Source organism: Corythoichthys intestinalis, chromosome 6 (genome assembly GCF_030265065.1).
Source record: "Corythoichthys intestinalis isolate RoL2023-P3 chromosome 6, ASM3026506v1, whole genome shotgun sequence".
In the NCBI taxonomy this organism is placed as follows: domain Eukaryota; kingdom Metazoa; phylum Chordata; class Actinopteri; order Syngnathiformes; family Syngnathidae; genus Corythoichthys; species Corythoichthys intestinalis.
The window spans coordinates 21,584,802-21,608,965 of record NC_080400.1 but is presented as its reverse complement, the minus strand read 5'-3'; the positions used below and the strand labels follow the sequence as shown (position 1 = coordinate 21,608,965).

At 38.7% G+C, this 24,164-nt stretch overlaps 1 protein-coding gene across 3 annotated transcripts in view; it reads right to left on the bottom strand.

Moving 5' to 3' along the window:
• Nucleotides 1–13,233: 13,233 nt before the first annotated feature.
• Nucleotides 13,234–24,164, bottom strand: part of sik2b (salt-inducible kinase 2b) — a 94,988-nt gene continuing 84,057 nt past the window's right edge. For all 3 annotated transcript variants that reach the window (XM_057839977.1, XM_057839978.1, XM_057839979.1), the window contains 2 exons: nt 19,728–19,816; nt 13,234–17,228 (listed from right to left, as the gene is read on the bottom strand). In XM_057839977.1, the coding sequence (XP_057695960.1) occupies nt 16,610–17,228; nt 19,728–19,816 (708 nt within the window). In that variant the 3' untranslated portion in view covers nt 13,234–16,609. The remainder of the gene's footprint in view (nt 17,229–19,727; nt 19,817–24,164) is intronic.

Here is a 24,164-nt window from a genome sequence, read left to right as displayed (position 1 = left end):
ACACAACTTAAGTTAAGAGTAGACATGTTGAACAGAGAACCTTATTTTTTAATTATTATTTTTTTTAATTTATATTATATAATTCAATTTAAAAACAACAAATGATTACAGATAGTCCAGTACAATAAAATCATAACAATTACTTTGGAATTTTATCTACTTATATACAGTATATTAGTTAGGGGGGATTTACATGAGCTCCTGGGTAGGGTTTCTGATGAAATTTGTAAATTAAAAACATGGTTTGACAGAAACAAATTATCATTAAACTTAAGTAAAACAAAATTCATGTTATTTAGCAGATGCAATAAAAACAATGAAGTACAAATACAGATAGATGGGGTAAATATTGAAAGGGTCTATGAAAACAAGTTTCTTGGGGTAGTTATTGATGAGAAGATTAACTGGAAAGCTCATATTAAACATATACAAAGTAAATTATCACACTGTCTTGACCATAAATCACTCCACATACTTTACTGTTCTTTAATCCTGCCATATTTACACTACTGTGCAGAAGTCTGGGGTAATACTTATAAATATACAATAAATTCACTATCCATTTTACCAAAAAGAGCCATAAGAATAGTAAATAACGCTGGTTATAGGGATCATACAAATACATTATTTTTAAATTCCAGAACATTAAAATTCATGGACTTGGTTCATTTTCAAACAGCTCAGCTAATGTATAAGGCTTTACACAGGTCACTTCCTGGCAATATACAGAAATTATTTTTTAACAGAGAAGGACAATACAGTTTGAGGGGGGAGCTTCACTTACAGCATCAGAGGGTACGAACTACATTAAAAAGTTTTTGTGCTTCAGTTTGGGGAGTGAAGCTGTGGAATAAACTAGATGAGGGGCTCAAGCAATGGCCAAGCATGACCCAGTTTAAGAAGTGGTACAAGCACATGGGTTTCACTGGTTATAGGGAAGAGGAAGGGGTTAAATTATCGGGGGTTTTCACATATCTGTTGTTGGCTAAGTCCTGTTTAGTTTTGTTTATCTTGCATCTTATGTATACGGTTATTTAGTTTTTTTCATTGTTAATATGAGGACTAGTTACATAGGGCGGACAGATATAATTAAGGAATAGAAATGGGGGGTAGGTTTTAGTAAATGCTTCATCCTACTCCTTTTTGGACACAATGAATAAATTCTGATCTTGTTTATTATTATCATTATTATTGTCTTAACTATTGTTTCTGTTATCTCGAGAATATCATTGGTTCTGTCTGATTAAAAAAACAATTTTTTTTGTTTTTCGTTTGTTTTGTTTGTCTATTATTTTTATTTTTTTCTCATGCCCAAATAAAGCATTCATTCATTCATTCATACTTAATAGTCTGAATTTAAATAAAACACACACACTGGCGACATAATAAAATTCCACAACAACCTTTTATCAGAAGTGAATTAAAAAAAAAAAAAAAAAAAGCCTGTACAATTAAATTTATAATAGACTGCAATTTATAATGCACATGATAATAATAATAATAATGATAATAATGAGTGTTTGTCCAACTTTAGTGAAAATACAGCTTAATTTATACTTGGGACACAAATGGCAGTCTTTTAATTAATGACCCTATTATGTTTTTTTTTTTTTTTTTTTTTTTTTTTTAAATAAAGGATTTTATAAGTTCTTTGCATTTCAAAGTCACATGTTCAATGACTAAAGATAAAAAAAAAAAAACTTGTCGCGAGACAGAAAAACTGGTGTCAGTTTTGGATTCTGCACCCAAAAATTATTCAAATACAACTGTCAGACAGTATGACAAGAGGTGCTTGGAGTGCTGTTGGGTGTAAAAAGTATACTTCTGGTGCTCTTCGGTGTGGGGATCAAAAAAGCTAATAATTCAATAAACCTAGGCACTCAAGAAGTACAAAAATAAAAAGCCTTTATTCAGTCACGGCTTTGTACAAATAAAAAAAAAGCCGACATGTTTCGGCCGTGCAGGCCTTCATCAAGACAAACTCTGCTCAGACCACCTCTTAAAACTAGTGAACAATTGTAAATTCAGCATATCCAGGTGAACTCTCTTCACTTGATTGGGGTCAAAGGGCAGATCAGTTAGGAGCAGCAGAGAAAAAACATCCTCATAGCAGACCATCACAAATAGGAAAAGGAGGGGGGGGGGGGGGGGGAATTAAAAAAGCAAATTTTTATATACTACCAAGGACCTTTAAAGATGACTTCTCAAAATATTTGTTTTCAGGTGGTTGAACTTGAAATATCATCAAAGGCTATAAGGCAGAAAAACAACAACAATAATAATTCATCGTTAAAAATGATTCAAATACAACTGTCAGACCTCAAATAAAATAATTTTCAGACTGTTCGGAAGGAGGGCTCAAAAGGTTTTGTTGTTTTTCTTCATGGTGAGGACACTAACTAAAATGGCTATTACTTCATTATCTGAGGATGCGTCAGAATGACATTTGGTATGTATATTCCAGGGATATAAACACATTGATTCTAAGAGCCCAATATTTCATTTTATGTCCCAAGAGTTATTAAATAAATGCGGATTTACCGTATGTGTCAAATCTTGTTTGCAGTCCGGGCGGTCGTAGTTCATTTGAAGTTGTTTATTATAACTGCTGCTTCGTGTAATTGGGTCATACAATAGGTTTTGTTTGTTTTATTTGCATTTTATTATTGAATGTGGTATTTTTTCAATAAATAATTTCTAAAAAAAAAAAGTTTTTTCCCCAATAATACTCATTTCTCAACTACATTTGCTTCAAAATGTGAACTTTGTTCTACACAATAATTCTCATCAAACTGTTTCATTCCTGTTAAACATCGTATTCTCGTTAATATTTAATGCTTCATGTATAATACCCAGAATGCCTTGAGATACGAATGACCCAACATGTAAGATTTTTGAGTCACGAGCCATAAATAGGCCAATTTGTGTCAGCGGGAAAAAAGAGGCCAATTTGTATCAGCGGGAAAAAGAGCGTACAAGATCAGTTCCTTATTAATTTGGCCACTACTGACGATGAGACATTATTCAAACCCAGGTTAATGAATTGAACATCTATTGCTCTCAGGTCCGTCCTTGACACTCTCAGGAATGATTCAGTGTTGTGCGCCTGTTTTTCCGTGACGATATCAGATCAGTCTCCACTCACACGGCATCACTTGGATTAGGTGTTCTTGTCACCGTTTGTCCGTTCAAGAAGGTCAAAGAGTTCCAACATGTATGTCTGCCCACCAGTGTTGGGCACTTTACTTTAAAAAAGTCATTAGTTATAGTTACTCACTACTTCCAAAAAGTAACAGAGTTAGTAACTGAATTACTCTATAGTAAAAGTAACCAGTTACCAGGGAAAGTAACTATTTCCGTTATTTTAAAAAGAAGTTGTTGTATGTCAAAGAATTTGAAATTGTCTGAGCAGTATTCGAGTCAGTTGAATAGGGAAGAACAGATAGGTTGTTGTGTTATAGAACCTTGTAATATTTACTGCACCTCATCAGCAACAGATTTATGCTACACTTCAAGTGCAACAAAAATAAAAAGATTTGAATTGCTTACCACAGATGTCGACAAAAGCTTTGCCCCGGGACATAAATTACACTTTACATGCACGTTCTTTCCTTTATTTCAAACAACTTGAAATAGTGTTTATATCTCCACCTCGCAAAGGACAAATTTTCCTCTGAATGCTCTGCCATCATATCCCTCTGCATCTGTTTTGCCGCACACGCTGTTCCGGTTTTTGTGTGAAAACACTGGCTCTAAAGTACGTGCGCTATTAGGCTCGAGCTTTTACGTCACAGAATGGAGGATCACGTGAGATTTGACAACAACGCAGCCATATTCGAAGCAGGTCTGGCTCGCGGGACATTAAACTTAAACTTGCCAGTTCGATAAAGAGACAAACTCGTTACTAAGGCGAAGAACAGATATGTGATCAAAATTAAGGTTGTGAACAATGTTGACCCTTACGAGCAAGCCGAAGACAAATGCAGTAAAGATGTCGACAGGCTTCCACAATTATGCGAAATGGACATTCTGCTGTATTTATTGTTTGGTGTATGTTACTAAACTCATCAGCGATTCCGAAATTACAAATCGCTACAAAGCTACGAACAGTTTTGCTGCGGATGGGAGCAGGACCTGCAAATTATGACCGTATCAAACGGCAACTCCATCATTGCCATGAACCTGAACGCACTCCAAGTCTTGGATGACAAATAAACAGAGCAGAATAGACTCGCTACGGCGGGTAGTTTCTTCAATTTATTCAAAGTAAGTAACTCGCCACTTTTGACTGTCAGTAACGGTAACGGCGTTGTAACGACGGAAAAAATAATTAGTTAGATTACCCCGTTACTGAAAAAATAACGGCGTTATGTAACGGCGTTATTCATAACGGCGTTATTCCCAACACTGCTGCCCACACGTCCATGAGACAATACAATGAAAAAGCATTGAACATAATAAAAATTGCACTTGAAGAATGTTTAAAACCAAAAAATTAGTAACATTCAATTTAAACACAAGTGAGTTGTCCATGAGGTTAATCAGAGGCACTTGAAAGAGGCACTGAAGTCATTTTCCAATAAAGCGGTACATCTACATACCAATTGAATTCACTCCAGGACCTGGTTTGTAAGTCGAAATAGTCTTATATTGAGTGGAATTTTAATTAGATTAATTTGTTCCACAGCCTAAAAACCTGCACTAAATTCATAATAAATACTGCAGGTACAATTGCTAATAGCAATTACACATAGCAAAACAAATGAATTATTAATACAAATCGTAATAATAATAATAACAACAAATGGACATTTAAAAAAAAAAAAAAAAGTTATTATTGTCACCTTAACTTACATCTCCTCCTCGTCTGGGTCCCATCTAAAAAGCCAAAAATCACGCGGGCCACTAAATTAAAGGAATCTGACCTTTTAGCCAGGTTGCCGGAATCACGCCAAGCCCGAGGCCAGTGAAAACCGACAACCCGGACAAAAGGCCAAACTCCACGCGTTCACCCTAGTCTTAAACCCTTGTACTGACTCCATTTTGAAAGCTGGAAAAAGGCTTCTAACACAAGTTGACAATTTATTTTGAGTCGACAGCAATCATACAGCACAGAGGGACCCAGGTGAGGATCCACCATATCACAAGTCAACAAATGGTTCCCGAAAAAAAATGACAATGCTTAGTCAAACATTCAGTCTTTTGAAGGCTCTCGCGGGGCGCGCTGTGGGCAGGAAGGGTGTGTTTAGGCGTTGTTTAGGATTATTGTTTGTTTGTGGATTGGACAGGAGGATTCGGGAGTTACTGTTGTCAGGGCAACGAGGATTGTCGATTTCGTCACCTCAGCGTCAAAGGGGCTCTTGGAGTCTTATTAGTCGTGTTATCAGTTGGATATTGGGCCTTCTCCTGTGTTCCTTGTGTTGAGAAAGGACATCCCGCCATTTGTTCTGGACTGTCCGAAAGAACTGACGTGGAGACGTGGGCTTGTAGATGTCTTGCCTCGTCAGCGTCAATCTTGCTCAGTCAGTTGCATGACACACGCGTTGGGCTTCCGTGATAAGAAGGCGCCATGAATCTCTTTATGCCCTATGTTCTGCTTGTTTTCCTTAAACTATGGTATAAGAACTATTCATTTTATATTGGGCGTGTTAGAGAAATACAAACAGTCGAACAGTAAATACGAGAAACAATACTATTCCCTGATTGATTATATTGAGTGTGTTAGAGTAATAACAAACAGTCGAGAAAAGATACTATTCCCAAGGTGCATTTGGATATGGTGAGCTGAGTTCTAATTTACCAAATGCATTAAATAAGACACATGTAAAAAAATAAATAAATAAAAAAAAAGGGGTTTTATTGTCTCCTTGACTTACCGGCGAACAGATGTCAGAGGAGAAAGTGTGTGTGTACTCTCATTTCTTTCTTTCGGCCGAAAAATTTACCGTTCATCCGTAAACGGCAATTTTACGAAGAAAAAAAGTTTCAAAATATATCTAGTTAAGTTTCATGTTCTGCCACAATTTTTTTTTTTTTACATTTTATGAGGGTGTGCACCCTAGCGCAAACCACATTACCTCAATTTAATTTGACACACCCGCTCCAATTTTCTCCCTTTTGTTTGAGGTTTAAGGTGGTGCCAATTGTTTTGAAATTATTTATTTTCATACCACATAAATCATTTGAATAGGGGTGTGTGTATAATTTTCGTAGTCCTAATATAGGACTGGAATAAAGAAAAACTTTCTGAAATGTATGACAGTTTTGCGTCGGGCCGCGTAAAGTAAGGAATTGAAATGGACAAAATTAGCTTGATGACATCATTCCCAGTTGAGTCATGCAGCACTCTTTTGTGTTGCTTGCGTATGTTGAACTACAGCGCATAATTACTAGTATTCAAAATATGTCAGTGGAATAAATAGTGTTTGGACATTTAGAAGAAAAAAAAATGGCCCAAAAAATCATATTGGAGGGTTCATTTACTATGACGTGATTTCCGATCGTTCCAAACTTTGTAATAAACTTTGAGTCTTAACGTAACAATAATCTCTTTAAAACCTGAAATTCAACCTGTTATAAAAGTGTCATTTTTAACATTGTCGTCTATCCATGTCGTGTATCATGTTATCAAGTGATAAAGTTTTAACGTGATATGATCATCATGTTAAAATATTCTGACATGTTGACAAAGTTAAAATATTCTGACTTTGTCATTTAGCATTAGTCAATTAACTCAGGGATGTCAAACGTCCGGCCTGCAGGCCGGAAGTGGTGCTCATTACCGACTGCCTTGTGGGTCATTAATACTCTACACATACAAAATCGCATGGTTTTATTTTGACATTAGTGCCATGAAACCATATATATGTGATTTTGCGTGATCGAGTGTGCACTACTGCATTTGGGTCACTTAAGTGCAGTGTTGTCTCAGATACCATATAAAAGTAATTTAAAATACTTACTACCGATTATGCTTTCAAAAAGTAATCTAGTTACTGTACTGATTACTTTTTTAATAAAGTAAATAAGTTACTTTAAAAATAATTTATCAGTTACGTTTTACCAATTTTTCTCTCTTTGCCACTTTAACATAAGAATGACAACAGAAAAACATCATCACATGTAACTGACTTCCCGATAATTGAATTTAAAGGGGAAGATCAGAATTCTTCACATATTGCTTAATACTCGAGTTCCATTTTCACAAGTACTACATCATGGTTAATTGTATCGAATGCTTTTTTTAAGAGCCACAAAAACACCAACTACATGATTACTTTCCTCAATATAGCTAGAATACAGCTTGTCCAATGCAGATTCTTGACTCTTGACAAGGTGATGATGATAGAACTTTGGTTTGGTGCTGTTCCAGTGAGATTTACAAAGACGACTGCCTGAAGAAAACATCAAAATTCCCTCAGTCCTTGATGATATGGGGCTGCATGTCGGGCAAAGGCACTGGGGAGATGGCTGTGGTTAAATCTTCAATAAATGAACAACTTTACATTGACATTTTAGACAGTTTTCTTATCCCTTCAATTGAAAAATATGTTTCTCATTTTCCAAGATGACAATGCATCATTCCACAGAGCTAAAACTGTTAAAGCATTCCTTTGGAGAAAGACTCATCCAGTATATGTCATGGTCTGCTAATAGCCCAGATCTCAACCCTATTGAAAACCTGTGGTGGAAATGGAAACAAATCGTTCACAGCAAGGCTCCGACCTGGATGGATGATCTAGCAATTACAATCGAAGTAAGGTTGATGAAGAATAATCCCCAAGTCCATGCCTCAGAGACTGCAAGTTGTCGTAAAAGCCAGAGGTGGTGCTACTAAATACTAGAGATGTGTTTTGATTGTTATTTCTTTGTTTGTTTCTCATGATTTCATATTTTTTTCCTCAGAATGGTGTGATTCCATATATAGTTCCCTGCTACTGACCACCACAATGTTTTTTATCCATTCTTTTAGTGTTTCTGAATGCTAAAGAGTTGCACTTTTGAACTAAATCGAGTTTATGTGATTGTTTTTGAAGATGTGCTGACGCTAAGTGATACATGCTAATCGTTTGTTATTGCTGTATCAGCAGCTACTTGTAAACACAAGCTTGAATTGCTGTTTTTGAAGATGAGACTGATTGAATTTTATTTTATTCTCCAAGTGTTGATTTCATGAGCAGCTGAATTTATTCAGCAAACTACACGGACTTCTGACATTGTCATTTCGGAGCTTAGCTCACGCTCTAGCTCGGACTTAGCTCCAACTTCTTGGCGAGGACAGTAGAGTGACGTATAATTATACATGTTTTTGGATAGTTTTTGTTTTATTTAGAGGGTGTTTTGGGGTATTTATAGGGTTAATTCCGACTTAAGGAGAAATCCGGGTAACATCGCCAGCGCAGGAACAGAGCTCGTTAATAAACCAGGACTACCAGTACATTCGTTCATTCCCCTGCTTCCAGTCAAAATGGATTGGATGTCTAGCTACTTATAGTGAGGAGCAGAGGTATTTGCAACCCCTGTGGTTTTGTAAGCTTACCCACTTAGAAAATACCCAGAGGTCTGATATTGCAATCATAGATGCATTTCCACTTAGAGAGAAAAAAAAAAATACGGAACCCACATTTTTCAATATTTTTTTTGTAATTTACAGGGATTCATAAGTATTTGTACCCTTGAGTAAATCTGTGCTAATATTTAGTGTAGAAGCCTTTGTTTGCAAATTACAGAGGTCAGACGCTTTCTGTAGTTCTCCAGGGATTTTGGCCCATTCTTCCACACAAATTGTCTCTAGATCTGTCAGGTTTCGGGGCTGTTGTTGAGAAACACAGTTTCAGCTCCATCAAAAGATTTTCTATTGGATTGAGGTCTTGAGACCGGCTAGGCCACTAACTCCAGAACCTTGATATTCTTTTTACGCCACCACTTCTTGGTCAACTTGGCTGTGTGCTTCAGATCATTGTCATGTTGGAAGATCCAGCCACGACTCACCTTCAAGTCTCTGACTGAGGGATGGAGGTTAAGGCTCAAAATCACCATTCATCCTCTGTTTCATACAGTACAGTCGTCCTGTCCCCTTTCCCGAAAAGCAACCCCAAAGCATGAGGTTTACACCCCCATACTTCACAGTGGGGATGGTGTTCTTGGGATTGTTCTCATCCTTCTTTTTCCTCCACATACGACAAGTAAAGTTTGCACCATAAAGTTCTACTTTGGTCTCATCTGACCACATGACTTTCTCCTATGACCCTCTGCATCATTCAGACGGTCCCTGGCAAACTTCAGACTGGCCTTTACATGTACTAGCTTCAACAGAGTAACCTTCTGAGCAATGCATGATTTTTAACCATTGCACCCAGAGGTTGCGCTAGACTTTTTCGTTGTCTGTCATTTTGACTGACAGTGTCATAAAAATCCGGTCATAATCTAATTTTACCCGTCACATTTTTAATATGATAATAATGACCTATTCAATAATATTTAGTTTTCATTCATTTTTAATTAATATTCTGTCCGAACAAGCTTAACAAGAGGCAAACAGACAGTGGAGTGCACCAATCAGCGACAGGTAGACGTGCCGTTAGCAAAGCGACGAGGGCAGGACGAGGGACTTGTGCGCGGAAGTAAACATACGAGGAGAGCGGAGTTTATTCAACATGGCTAGCGCGAGACAGACTGTTGTCAATGACTCGTGTCGATGTGTTTTAGCTCATTTAAAACTGAATTTACCGCGGATTGGAACATATTCGCGGCTCTCCCGTTCGCCATCTGTGTTGTTGTAGAGACGACTTTCGGCGCGCAAGAGTGATGTTGCTCGTGAAGAACACGTCACGCAAATAAACAAATCTGATTTGTCGATTGATTTTGTACCTACTCAAGAGGCCGTTAATGGGCTGGGTCCTAGACTTTTCTCTCAGTGTTTGAAAAATACAGGGAGAACAGTCTGGCCGTGCCATGCAAACACTCAGTTGCTTTGACATTTTTCCGAGTAAGGCCAACGACGTCATGCATCAAGAGAGACAATAGCTAATTAATATGCTCACTCGCCACCCTGTTGTCTGGGGTGTGAATTGCAACCTGTCAAAATGACAGATGGACTTCAATTTTTTCCGTCACCGTTTTAAAAATAACGGTCAACGACGGAAAATATTCGGTTAACGCGACCCCTGATTGCACCGTATTGTTCTACTGACAGTAAACTTTTAAACGGTGCATCCAGCTCTCTTCAGGTTACTGACCAGCTCCTGCTGTGTAGTTCTAAGCTGAGCCCTCACTTTTCTCATCATGAGTGCTGGCCCAAGAGGAGAGATTTTACATGGAGCCCCAGTCAGAGGTATATTATCAGTCATGTTTAGCCTTTTCCATTTTCTTACAATTGCTGCAACTGTTGATTTATTCTCACCAAGCTGCTTTCCAATGGTCCCATAGCCTCTTGCAAGCTCTATGGTCTTGCCCATGGTAGTAGTTGGATTATGACTGACTGCGGGGTGCACAAATGACAATATTGAGCTCAAATAGATGGTGGGTGGGTGGTTACTCATGGGGTAACTGTGGACTTTTTTTTTTAAGGTAGACTGACAACTCTTTGAGTGTCATAATTATTGCTGATTCTCAGGGGTACAAATACTCATGAACCCCAGTAAATAACAGATAAATTATTTTTCAAACTCATACAATGTGAATTTTTTTCTTTATATTATGTCTAGCAGTGGAAATGCATCAATGATTGAGAATGATTTTTCTAAGTTGTTGAACTTGCAAAATCACATGGATTTCAAATACTTCTGCTTCTCACTGTATATAATTTATTTTATAGACTGATTTGAATAAAGTACACTGGGGACATAGCAACATTCCAAAACAACCTTTTACCAGAATAAATTAAATTTCAAAAATAGAATTTAGGAGTCTGTACCATTGAATTTATCATTGACTGCAATTGATAATACACACACATACACACACACAAAAAGTTAAATGAGTATTTGTTCAACTTATGCGAAAATACATTTGTTTTCCGAAATTTCCGGGTCTGCAGTGAGTTAGCAACACACACACTTTTGTGAAATATACGATGTTTTTTGTAAAAAGAGGAAAAAAACAAGAAAAACAACAATGCTAGATATAGATTGTCACTTCTAACATCCCCGCGCTACTGTTAAAGCATACAAGATATTCCTTTACGCAATCAAAACTCTTGCCGTTGACAAGCGGGTGGAGAGCCGACACCCCGGTAGAGCTACAGAGGAATACAGGCCGAGCGATACGTACGACATCCGCAGCAGACTCTAACCGAAGAGGGGAAAGTCCCCAGCTCTTATAGTGGTGCATCACATGAGAGAAGAGATGGTCGGCCCATTCCCTCAGGTGACGAACCACTTGCCCAATGGTATCGTTACATATGTTTTGAGATCCAATGGTTTCGTTACACTTGGTTTGACACATGTTTTGTAATCACACATCACAAAGATGTCAAAGTGGCGAGGAAAACAAGGTAAAGGGAATCCTACATCACAAGGACGTCAAGGTGGCGAAGATAACAAGGTTACAGTCATAAAAGGGAATCAACGCAATATGCTGATTCATTCCGGGTCATACTATATTTCTCCCATCAACGTTACATGAAAAGCTTAATTTATTAACATCATCCTCACGGCTCTTGCGTTGGGCTGATTTCCTGTTCCAATCCGTAGAGCTGACCAGGTGAGCTAGGCCCCTCCAGTACTGGTGGTCTTGAGCCAGCAGATTTGCATCCTTCAAGGTAACTCTGTGTTGTTGGAGGTCGTCCGCGACTGTGTCAAGCCATCGAGTGCGGGGCTTTCCTTGTGGTCGTCTCCAGCCTGCAGCCTTTGGGTCAAACTCCAGGATGGCTCTTGTCGGGTGGTCAGGAGGAAGACTGAGAACATGGCCAAGCCAGTGGATGAGACGCTGTGTGGCCAGGCGGGAGGCTCTGGGCTGATTTGTCCGGACTCGCAAGGTTTCGTTGGAGATTTGCTGGGGCCACCTGATGTTCTCGATGGTTCCGAGAGCCCTGCTGTCAAAGCTTTCTATTCTTGCTGCCAGTGACTTGTTTAAGGGCCATGTTTCAGAGCCATACAGTAGAATAGAGAGTATGGCGGTGCTGTAAATTCGGAGCTTTGTCTTCTGTTTGATGGCTTGGTGCCGCCAGAGTGGTTTCCAGAGAGACTTCAGGGCAGAGGCTGCCAAGGCTCTCAGGCGGAGAACCTCGATTTAAGATCCCAGTTATCAGTCACCGTGGATCCTCCGTCATCCGTCATCCTGCACTGCCAGACGTGTCCTCCTGCTAAAGCCAGTACACGTCCAGGCCCTTCTGCGGTTCGCTAGAGAGCATTTGGATGATCCAGAAGAGGACTGGGAGGATGTGTTATGGTCAGATGAAACCAAAATAGAACATTTTGGTAGAAACACAGGTTCTCGTGTTTCGAGGAGAAAGAATACTGAATTGCATCCGAAGAACACCATACCCACAATGAAGCACGGGGGTGGAAACATCATGCTTTGGGGCTGTTTTTCTGCAAAGTGACCAGGACGACTGATCTGTGTAAAGGAAAGAATGAATGGGGCCATGCATTGAGAGATTTTAAGTAAAAATCTACATTGGCAAGGGCATTGAAGATGAGACGTGGCTGGGTCTTTCAGCATGACAATGTTCCCAAACACACAGCCAGGACAACAAAGCGGTGGCTTGGTAAGAAGCATTTCAAGGTCCTGGAGTGGCCTAGCCAGTCTCCACATCTCAACCTCATAAAAAATCTGTGGAGGTTGTTGAAATTCCGTGTTGCCCAACGACAGCCCCAAAACATCACTGCTCTAGAGGAGATCTGCATGGACGAATGGGCTAAAATATCAGCAACAGTGTGCGAAAAGCTTGTGAAGAGTTACAGAAAATGTTTGGCCTCCATTATTGCCAACAAAGGGTACATAACAAAGCATTGAGATTAACTTTTGGTATTGACCAAATACTTATTTTCCACCATGACTTGCAAATAAATTCTTTAAATATCAAACAATGTGATTTTTTTTCTTTTTCTCCACATTCTGTCTCTCATGGTTGAGGTTTACCCATGTTGACAATTACAGGCCTCTCTAATTTTTTCAAGTAGGAGAACTTGCTCAATTAGTGGTTGACTAAATACTTATTTGCCCCACTTTATGTATCTGTATTTTATGCAAATATTGTTGTAGTTTAAAAAAAAACATAAGGCAGCAAATGAGCTGTTCAATAACAATTTATTTAATCTCAACAGCAAGTTAGCTTATGTGTGGTCGACAACAATGAGGGGGGAAAAAATAGAAAAAGCCTATTTCACGTTGTTGTGTTTATCAGCAGGGAGTCAAGTGAGCGGGAGGCGTGTCTCTGAAATGAATGCAATTTATCCACAACTACTTTCCACATGATTTCAGTTTTCACCTATACACAAATATATTGCTAGGATACTTTTGACACGTGCAGCCACCAAGATAAAAAAAAATATATATTGTTGAAATTTACTAAGATGGTGGCTCATACTGGCAAAATCTTTAAGGGACTTTGGTTTTTGTACCTTTGTAAAAACATTTTCTACTCACTTGAGGAAGGGACACGACAAAACCAGTGCCAACCAAGAGAATTCATCACCGTCATTGAAATGTGAAAATTAAAAGGCACACAGAATACAATTACTACCAGCTCACTCTAATTTATGCTAATTTGTACACTTTACCAAACAAATGTCCATGTCACGTCCTCCGCCAAGTCACTCTAAAACACCTGAGCCACATTTCAATATGATGAATCCAATACTGGGAGTCCTTTTTGTGTCTCTTATGGCTGCAATGCATTTTGGGCATCTGTTGTTATTATTGCTGGAGTTACCAATCTTCACCCTTATGTGATGGCAACGTGAGGTGAAAAAAAGAGGACTTCTATTGAGAATTGTGAGGAAAATGTGCAATGGTTTAATCGTGTCAAAATCAATTCATTATAAAAAAAAAAAAACAAATCAAAAAGGTTTCAGTATGATGCAACGTTGGATGTGAGTGTTTTAAAAGAAAACTCAAATACAAATGAATTTTAGGGCCAATCTGGAAAAAAAAAAAAAAAAAAAAATTGGACGTATGTTATTTTACCGAATTTGTAATTCACTGTGTGGATGACAAAATTCATCTTTTATCATTTCTAATGCATGTCTAAATCTTAAATCGTTAAAAAAGTCAGAATTGTGTAATAATTGTAATTATGGTGATTCAACGTCAAAAAGTCTGTTACATGAAGTGTATTTGTTTTTTTTTTAAATTACAAAAAACATTCACGAGAATAGTTGTCAATTTTTTAAGGGAATAGTATTTTACAAGAATAGCTGTAATATAAAAATGAAATTTTTCCGTGTGATTATCAAAATTGTGAAATTATGAGATGTATTTTATTTAATGAATATTGCTCGAAAAACTTGGAGTAACTTTTACTTTAAATGATGTCATTTTTAACCACATTACACTTATTTTGTTAACCTGACTTTATTCTAGTTAAATTGCATCTACAAACAAGTTCTTCCTTATTTTTCAATAGGTGTATTTTCCTTTTCAGCTTGGCCCCAAAAGTACTTGGTAAATAAGGGATGCCCATTGCTATTGTTATCAAGACAATAAAACGTTGTGAAAGGTCTTAACGGTGGATTTGACCTTGAAGTCCATCGCGGTTGCTACAGTTGATGTACTTGCTTATGGGACACTTCTCCAAAATCACTGTTCCATTTGATTCGACCACACTTTAAACATTGTCATCATCCTGCCAAGGAAGATACTTCAAATGGATTCATCACAGTCTGAGTGCTGCTAAAACTAGACTATTTTTTTTATTATTTATTTATTTTTTAAAAAGTGTCTCTCGTTCCGCCACCACCTTTGCCTTCTGTCCTCAAAAGTGGTCACGCTTGGCGTCATCCGTTACATTCGTTGGCGAAAAAGCGTCTCGTCCTTTTCAGTCACGTGACATTCTCCCCGATTTGTGCAAAACAAACAAAAATGACGCACTCACACTTACGCTCCTGCTGATGTCTTCAGCTCCATGTGATTGAACAGATCAGGGTGGGCCGCGCCGATGAGGTACATCATTCATCGTCACCTCGGAGGATTAATATTGCTTCAGTATTGCCACAAAAAGGTAGAATAAGAAGTTGTTGTCACCAAAACATTCACCACGAGTGCCCTCATTTATCACGATCCGCAAATCAAGCGCTCCTCGAGTTTGGAGCCTTTCAGTAGTGTAAGTTCAGTAGTTACGAAAGAAAACACTGAAGAGAGACGTTGTCTTACGTGTGTGTCGTCTCCTTTAGGTATTGTCTAGGCGAACCCTCCAGTCAAAATACTGAGTGCCTTCATTTTTAGTGTTGCAAATTATCAATACGACCATTGTGCCCACCTTTGTACAACCTGCTCGTGTGCAAAGTCACACTTGAAATTAAGCTTCATGATAAATGAGGGCTGTTCGTTGTTTTCTCTTTCCACTACAAAGTGTCTGAAGACTACATATTGTTGTTGACCAAAGCGTCAAGAACAACACTGCCTTATGGGAAGGTGTTTGAGCATTGATTTCACACCCTCGACTTTCAGTTAACAGCACATGTATTATCTTACTTTTACTAGTGAAGACAATTAGAGAGAATACATACTTGCTCAAAAGGCTCTAAAAGTCCAGAGCATTTTTTTTGGGATATCGAAGAACTCCAGCCTTTGAATGAAAACTACAGTAAGTGAAAACAAGGACACCTGTGGCTATATTTAAAAACTCGCCTGAAAAATACTGCTGGTTTGTGAAACACCAGAACATTAATGCACCATGAGATTAACCACACTAAAGCCAGGCCACAATTTTATCCCTGAAACCTTGGCCGTTTGCTAAATCTAAAGAAATCATCAATTTTATTGCTGAAAACTTGACTGATTTGCAAGTCTAAAGAAGTCACAAAGAAAATTGTGGACTGACTTGAGTGTCGTTCATCAAGAAATTGCACCCAAGGATGAATCACATTTTAACATGTCGGCAATTTTATTCCTGTTGATTTAGACTTAAAGATTTCTAATACCGCAAATGTATCAGGAATAAAATTGCGGACGTGTCGCTGGTGTTGCTCGTCCTAGGGTGCAATGTCCATAATGTTCTGGGTCTAACATGGACAAAAAGTGCACGAAATCGGGGATATCAAATCAATGCTTAAACAGCTTGCCATTCCTGCCAGCAATTTTGTGCTTTTGGTTGCCAGTCAGTCCCAAATGAGTTCACTTCCAAACCATTTCTGTGTGAAATGCTGCAGCCGTCCTCAAGATCATCACGGTGATCGCCAGCTTCTCGCTCTTGGTACAAGAGTTTCGACTGCGCCGGCATGTTCTCTGCTCGTAGGGTGCCGACGAGGTGGAGGACAGGGAGGCTAAGGAGATCAGCTATGGGAAGGATTTTGGTACGAAAGGTTCTCCAAGGTTCATCCCAACTAAGAAACACAGTTTTCATTTGTCGTACGAAAATCACTGCTTTCCCTGTTGCTACAGACGCATCTCCAAGTCTCTGCTCTTAATGCTGCTCAGGCTCTTCGTGCTTAATACTGCTTCAGCTTCAGTTGACCAGCACAAAGCCGTGCTGGGAGTCCACAGTTTCCATCATCTCGCTTTCCAGGAGCGGGTTCTGCAGCTCGGACAGAACCAGCCCCTCGGGTTTGCCCGGCTCGCAAGAGGCCTCGGCCCTGGGCACCTCCACCTCACCGATGGTGGGAGGAGGGAGCAGACTTATGTCTAGGGGGAACTCATACTGGCCTGGGGGAAAGGCTTCAGTGGCTTGCTGCTCTACAGGATAGCAAAAACCCAGACTAGCAGCTGAGTTTTCATGAGGCAACTGGTGGTGGTGGAGGGTTTGCAGGGGGTTGTGCTGAAGGTGGGGGACATTGGACAAGTGCTGGGGATAGTGGTGGTGACTCACATAGGGGTCGTAAAGCACGCCCTCCCCCGGTTCCATCAGAGGGCTCAGGCTGTGGGGGTGGCCGAACAAAGGCGAGGCCTGTTGCTGTGGTTGTGGCTGGGAGCTGCCGGCTGACATTAGGGGCGAGTTCTGGGAGGTTGCAGTGTCCAAAGGGGCGCCGACTGCCGGATAGGACCCTTCAGCAATCTGCATCTGATTGAAGTATACCGGCAAGCCCAGACCCTGTGACTGCTGCAGGTACATCCTCTTCTGGTTCAGTCTATGAGGACCACACAGCAGAGTTAGACGCGTCACTGGTTCTACATTAGCACATCTTTCGGTTGGCTGTCACTGTGCTAAAATTAGAACTTGATCAAACAACCTCTGCTTCCAGGAAAGAATATCATGATGTAGCCATTATATAAAAGATATTTGCCAACCAGAAAGTGAAAACAGAATGGCCACTAAAACCTTATGTGAAATCCCAGCCAGACAGCAAACTACAATAAGGATAAGAATGACAGATTTATACAGAAAATGACATCAGACATGTTTGTTTTTCGTTACAGTTGCATTTATGAGTGCTTCCTGACTGGCTACATGTCGTTTTACTGCACAATTTACAGCGTCATGACCTCAGCTTATCAAGATTTTGGGTTTTAGATAATCAAGAATGCCTCTCAGACAAAAAAATAGTGTTTTGCATGATATTATAAGATATCCAGTGCTGGCCAAAAGTATTGGCACCCCTGCAATTCTGTCAGATAACGCTCAATTTCTCCCAGAAAATGATTGCAATTACAAATGCTTTGATAGTAATATCTTCATTTATTTAGCTTGCAATGAAAAAACACAAAAGAGAATGAAAAAAAAAAATCATTATCATTTTACACAAAACTTCAAAAATGGACCAGACAAAAGTATTGGCACCCTCAGCCTAATACTTGGTAGCACAAAGTTTAGACAAAATAATTGCGAACAACTGCTTCTGGTATCCATCAATGAGTTTCTTACAATGCTCTTCTGGAATTTTAGAGCATTCTTCTTTGGCCAACTGCTCCATGTCTCTGAGATTTGAAGGGTGCCTTCTCCAAACTGCCATTTTCAGATCTCTCCACAGGTATTCTATGGGATTCAGGTCTGGACTCATTGCTGGCCACTTTAGAAGTATCCACTGTTTTCTCTCAAACCATTTTCTAGTGCTTTTTGAAGTGTGTTTTGGGTCAATGTCCTGCTGGAAGACCCAGTTTTCTAACACTGGGCCCAACATTATGCTGGTAGTCTTCAGACTTCATAATGCCATGCACACGGTAAAGCAGTCCAGTGCCAGAGGCAGCAAAGCAACCTGAAAAAATCAGGGAACCTCTGCCATGTTTGACTGTGGGGACCGTGTTCTTTCCTTTCAGTTAAGTTATGGCAACTCCAGCCTGGCTTTTTTATGTCTCTGGGTCAGAAGTGGGGTCTTCCTTTTTCATTCAGATGCTGACGGATAGTACGGGTTGACACTGTTGTACCCTCGGACTGCAGGACAGCTTGAACTTGTTTGGATGTTAATCGAAGTTTTTTAACCACCATCCGCACAATCTTTCGTTGAAATCTCTCATCAATTTTTGTTTTCCGTGCACATCTAGGGAGGTTAGTCACAGTGCCATGGACTTTGCACTTATTGATGACAATGCGCACGGTAGACACAGGAACATTCAGGTCTTTGGAGATGGACTTGTAGCCTTAAGATTGCCCATGCTTCCTCACAATTTTGCTTCTCAAGTCCTCAAACAGTTCTTTGGTTTTCTGTCTTTTATCCATGCTCAATGTGGTACACACAAGGGCACAGGACAGTGGTTAAGTCAACTTTAATCCATTTTAACTGGCTGCAAGTGTGATTTAGTTATTGCCACCACCTGTTATGTGCCACAGGTAAGTAACAGGTGCTGTTAATTACACAAATTAGAGAAGCATCACATGATTTTTCAAAGGGTGCCAATACTTTGGTCCGGCCCATTTTTGGAGTTTTGTATAGAATTATAATGATTTGATTTCCCCACCCCCCATTTTCTTTTGTTTTTTTTCATTGCAAGCAAAAAAAATGAAGATTTACTATCAAAGCATTTGTAATTGCAATCATTTTCTGGGAAAAATTGCGCATTGTCTGACAGAATTGCAGGGGTGCCAATACTTTTGGCCAGCACTGTAAATTAATCTGGCGTTTGACATGCTTGGTCTGGAAGGGGTAGAATTATGCTAAAAAAGCCCAATAATTCATGTATGATTTTCGGAATGCAAATGTTGCTAACAAATCAGTTAAAAATGAGTGAATTAAAATATTAGCATACTATGCCAGCGGACCTTTGTAATGTTTAAAAGGCACAAAACACACCTTGACAGACAAAAACACTTCAGAACTTCATTGAAAAGATGTCATTTATTTCCAATTTAACCCTTAAAGACCTGTAACATGAAGCAATTATGGAATCCCAAAATTTTAAAAATAAGGTCCTAATGAAACCTTTTTTTCAAATTTGTAAAAATAAATGTCAAAATTAATATGTGTAATAAGCGCTCTAATATCTATAACCCTAGCTAAATCCAGTTTTTTTTCTCATGGAACCTGCAGATGCATGTGTTGACTTTCATCCATCATTTTTTTTTTCCAAAAAAGAAATGTCAAAATTCTGAATTACTCTCAAAATCATGAAATCTTAGGTGTATCGAATGGGATACATTTGGCAATAATGGGTTAAGTAAAAACAGACTTTTGTTATTCAGTCAACTCTCTTACCGGTGTTCTTGTAGTTGTTGCTCTAAACTTCGAGGAGACTCCTTACAGAACATCTGGCAGCTTGCAGGACTGCTTGCCAAAACGCTGGTCTTTTGGGCACAAGCAAAAAAAAAAAAACAGCTTTCAGATAAGCCCTACATTACTCATGAAAACTATTGCATGAAATGAGGAGCTGTATAAGGTTCTATACATGGAAAACTATTGAGAAACATTTACCTCGAGGTAGTGAGAGTACAGTGGCAACTTGATTTACATGTGTTTTTCGAGAGGCTTTGAGAGTTTCCATGAACGCATGTTCAATTGTCAACCAGTAAAGTCCCTTTCCTTCTTAATGTTTTCTGAACTGGATTTGTATGTCCAATGTATGTATGTGCTGATTACCGTATTTTTCGGACTATAAATCGCTGGGGGTGCGACTTATACTCTGGAGCGAATTATGTGTGAAATTATTAACACATTATTATATCATTTCTAGGGCTGTCAAAATTATCGCATTAACGGGCGTCAATTAATTTTTTAAATTAATCACGTTAAAACATTTGACGCAATTAACGCATATGCCCTGCTCAAACAGTAAAATGACAGCAGTGTAATGTCCGCTTGTTACTTGTTTTTTGGTGTTTGGCGCCCTCTGCTGGCGCTTAGGTCCAAATGATTTTATGGGTTTAAGCACAATGAGTGAGTATGGTGTAATTATTGACATCAACAATGGCGAGCTACTAGTTTATTTTTTGACTGAAAATTTTACAAATTTTAATAAAATGAAAACATTAAGAGGGGTTTTAATATAAAATTTCTATAACTTGTACTAACATTTATCTTTTAAGAACTACAAGTTTTTCTATCCATGGATTGCTTTAAGAGAATGTTAATAATGTTAATGCCATCTTGTTGATTTATTTTTATAATAAACAAATACAGTACTTATGTACTGTATGTTGAATGTATATACAGTGCTGCTCGAAAGTTTGTGAACCCCACAGCGATGGTCAGATTTTTTGTAAAAAAAACTAAAATAACCTTATTAAATGTTAAGTTATACCCAAATCCACAATACTGACATTCCAAATAATGGACTGAAACAAAAGAAATAGTTATATTGTCATTCTTTATTTAACAAAAGTGGTTGATTTAAGAAAAACTCAGATATCATGTGTGCAAAAGTATGTGAACCCCTTCAGTTAATAGGATATTGCGTCTCCTTTTGCAGAGATTACCTCAACCAAACGGTTTCTGTAGTGACTAATCAGCCTCTCACATCTACTTTGGGGGATTTTTGCCCATTCTTCCTTGCAGAACGCAGTCAGTTGAGAGAGGTTTGATGGGCGTCTGGCATGAACTGCTCGCTTCAGGTCCCGCCACAGCATTTCAATGGGATTTAGGTCAGGACTTTGACTGGGCCAGTCCAGAACACGAATCTTCTTCTTTTTCAGCCATTCCTTGGTTGTATTGCTGGAATGCTTTGGATCATTATCATGTTGCATGATCCACCTTCTGCCAAGCTTTAACTTCAAAACAGATGGCGTCAGGTTATGTTCTAGGATTTGACAATATTCCTCAGAATTCATGATTCCCTGGACTATGTGGAGTTGTCCAGGTCCTGAGGATGAAAAGCAAGCCCAGATCTTGACATTCCCACCTCCATGCTTCACTGTTGGGAGAAGGTTCTTTTGGTGGTATGCAGTGTTGACTTTTCGCCAGACATGGCGGTTTTGGTTGTGACCAAACAGTTCAATTTTGCACCTACATCAGTTGATGAAAACTCTTTTTAATTTAGTCTCGACAACACAACTATTAAAAAAGCAAAAAAAAACTACTGAATTGATTGATTAGGAAATCAGGTTGAAATAATAGAAAATTCCAAAATGTTGAGGGGGTTCACAAACTTTTGAGCAGCACTGTATCTGTCTTGTGTTTTATCTTTCCATTCCAACAATAATTTACTGAAAAATATGGCATATTTTATAGATGGTTTGAATTGCGATTAATTACGATTAATTAATTTTTAAGCTGTAATTAATTAAAAATTTTAATTGTTTGACAGCCTTAATCATTTCACATGTTATTTTGGTGTTTTGGAGTGACAATGATGGTTTGGTAAACTTGTTAGCATGTTCTTAATGCTATAGTTATCGGAATAACTCTTAATAGCTATGTTACGTTAATGCATCATGTAGCATTATCTTACTGTACTTTACCTTTTTATACCTTTCAAGATGACATATCTGTTCTATGTGTAGGATTTTATCAAGTCAATTTACCCCAAAAATGAGACTTATACTCCGGTGCGACTTATATATGTTTTTTTCCTCTTCGTTGGGCATTTTATGGCTGGTACGACTTATACTCTGGTGTGATTTATCGTCCGAAAAATACGGTACTGATTTCAAGGCATACCGTGGTATGAAAACATCAAGGTTTTGACACCGCAAAAATTTTCCATCATACCGTCCCTAAGGTATTAGCTATTTTCTTAGTCCGAAAATTGAAAAAATCCCTCCCTTGCAGCTGTAATGCTCAACCCTCCCACACAGCTACATGATGGCTGGAGGAGGTGAAACTTCTGAATCTTTCAAAGAAAATGAAATCGTTGGTATGGGAATACTTCGGCAGCAGAAAATTAACAGACGGCCGCGGCTTAGAGGAGGGCCAACTGACATGTAAAACATGTTTGAGGAGGGTGGCTGCCGAAGAGGCAATACTTCAAATAAGATTTCGCATTTTTTGCAATATTTCAGGTTGGTAAACACTGTCATGAACATTTCCTACCAGCTATGAGAGTTAACTAGCATGTTTAGTTTGCCTAGCGGTGGTAAAACATGTTTTTTTCCTCTCTGTCAACTGTGTGTTGAGAAAGAGTGTGTGTATAATGTAAACATGACACGAGTCATACACACGCACTTTTTATGGAAGATGGTACGGGCCATGTCCTGGGCTGGGCTAGTTTTAATGCCTCCACCTACTCCTTGTTTTATATTTTATGCCTTCTCCGACTCACTGAGCTGTACACATTTCATAACACATGCATAATGTTCCAAATTGTAAATAATATAAATAGCAGACTGTTTGAGCTCATTCCAGTCTGGACTCCTCTCCATACTCATACCACCAGGAACAAAGACCTCACCAGTGGAAAAAAGAGAAGACTTGTTAGCACCAGCCTGAGCATTGGAACTCGAGGCCCAGAGATTTGGAATGAGCTCTATGAAAATATAAAACGATTGAAATCCATCTCCACCTTTAAAACAATGCTAAAAAGCATTTTGATCAGAAAATATAACAACTCCAACATACTTAGGTTATAAATCCTCTTCTAGGGAAGTATTTGATTTTTCTCTTTTTGTGTGTATGCGGGTGTATGTACGTTAGGGGTGTGCCATCTTAGGCACCCCACGATTCGATTCGATTACGATTCAGGGTGCTATGATCCGATTATTAAACGATGATTTTGTATTGATGATGATCGCGGTTATTGCGATTATCACGATTATCGATGCATCGTACATTAATACTTAATACAGTAGCCAAACAATTTTATGTCCATTATTTATTTAAAATATCCTAATGATTCAACAGGAACGATGGAAACATGCCCATAAAACAAAAAGCTACCCTTAAGCTGCTTTTTTGGTAATTTTTCTATTACAAGAAAGTGCAAAAACATTAACCATTTTAAAGGGAGTAATTATTTCTCTCAGCAATACAATAAAATTTACACAGGTGGAATGAATTCCACATTTTCAAAACAAAGTGTCTTTAGAAATAAGACTTTGAACCAATATGCTTTCTGTACTATTCGTTTGTAGTGTTACCGCTGTACTTAATCGTGGTTTTACACGTTCTGCATATGAAATACACGTGAGTCAATTAGCTAATTAGCTTAGCGCTCGGCGCTAACTATTAACATCTCAAAAACAACAACAATAAGGGCTAAACAGTACAAGAGAGTTCGTGTACTCACCTCTTTTAGATGCACACGGGTCTTAGCAACACACACAGGACATTTTTCAATTGAAATGCCTTAAAACTACTGCTGGACATCTAAATGACAAGGAGCAACGAACTATCTCACTTCCCCTCTTGCTCTACAAAAATAACTTGCGCACAAAAGCGCGACCACTGGGTTGCGCTTCTGTCCCTGCCGCTCTCATACACAAATTTATTTTCTAGTCTTTTAAAAAGGAGTAAATCTCTCTCTCAGTAACCAGCAGCATCCATCATAACGTGCGCGCGCCTGTTAACTGTGCCCGGCGGCAGACGTGTCTTGAATTTCGTTCTGCTAAGAGTGGCTGCCATAAAGTTATGAGGGAAAAACATCGTTTTTGAACCTTTATGAATCGTAATCGAATCGTCACGTGTCGAATCGCGATGCATGTAAAAATCGATTTTTTGGAACTCCTCTAGTGTGCGTGTATATAGAGTTTGTTGTTGTTCATT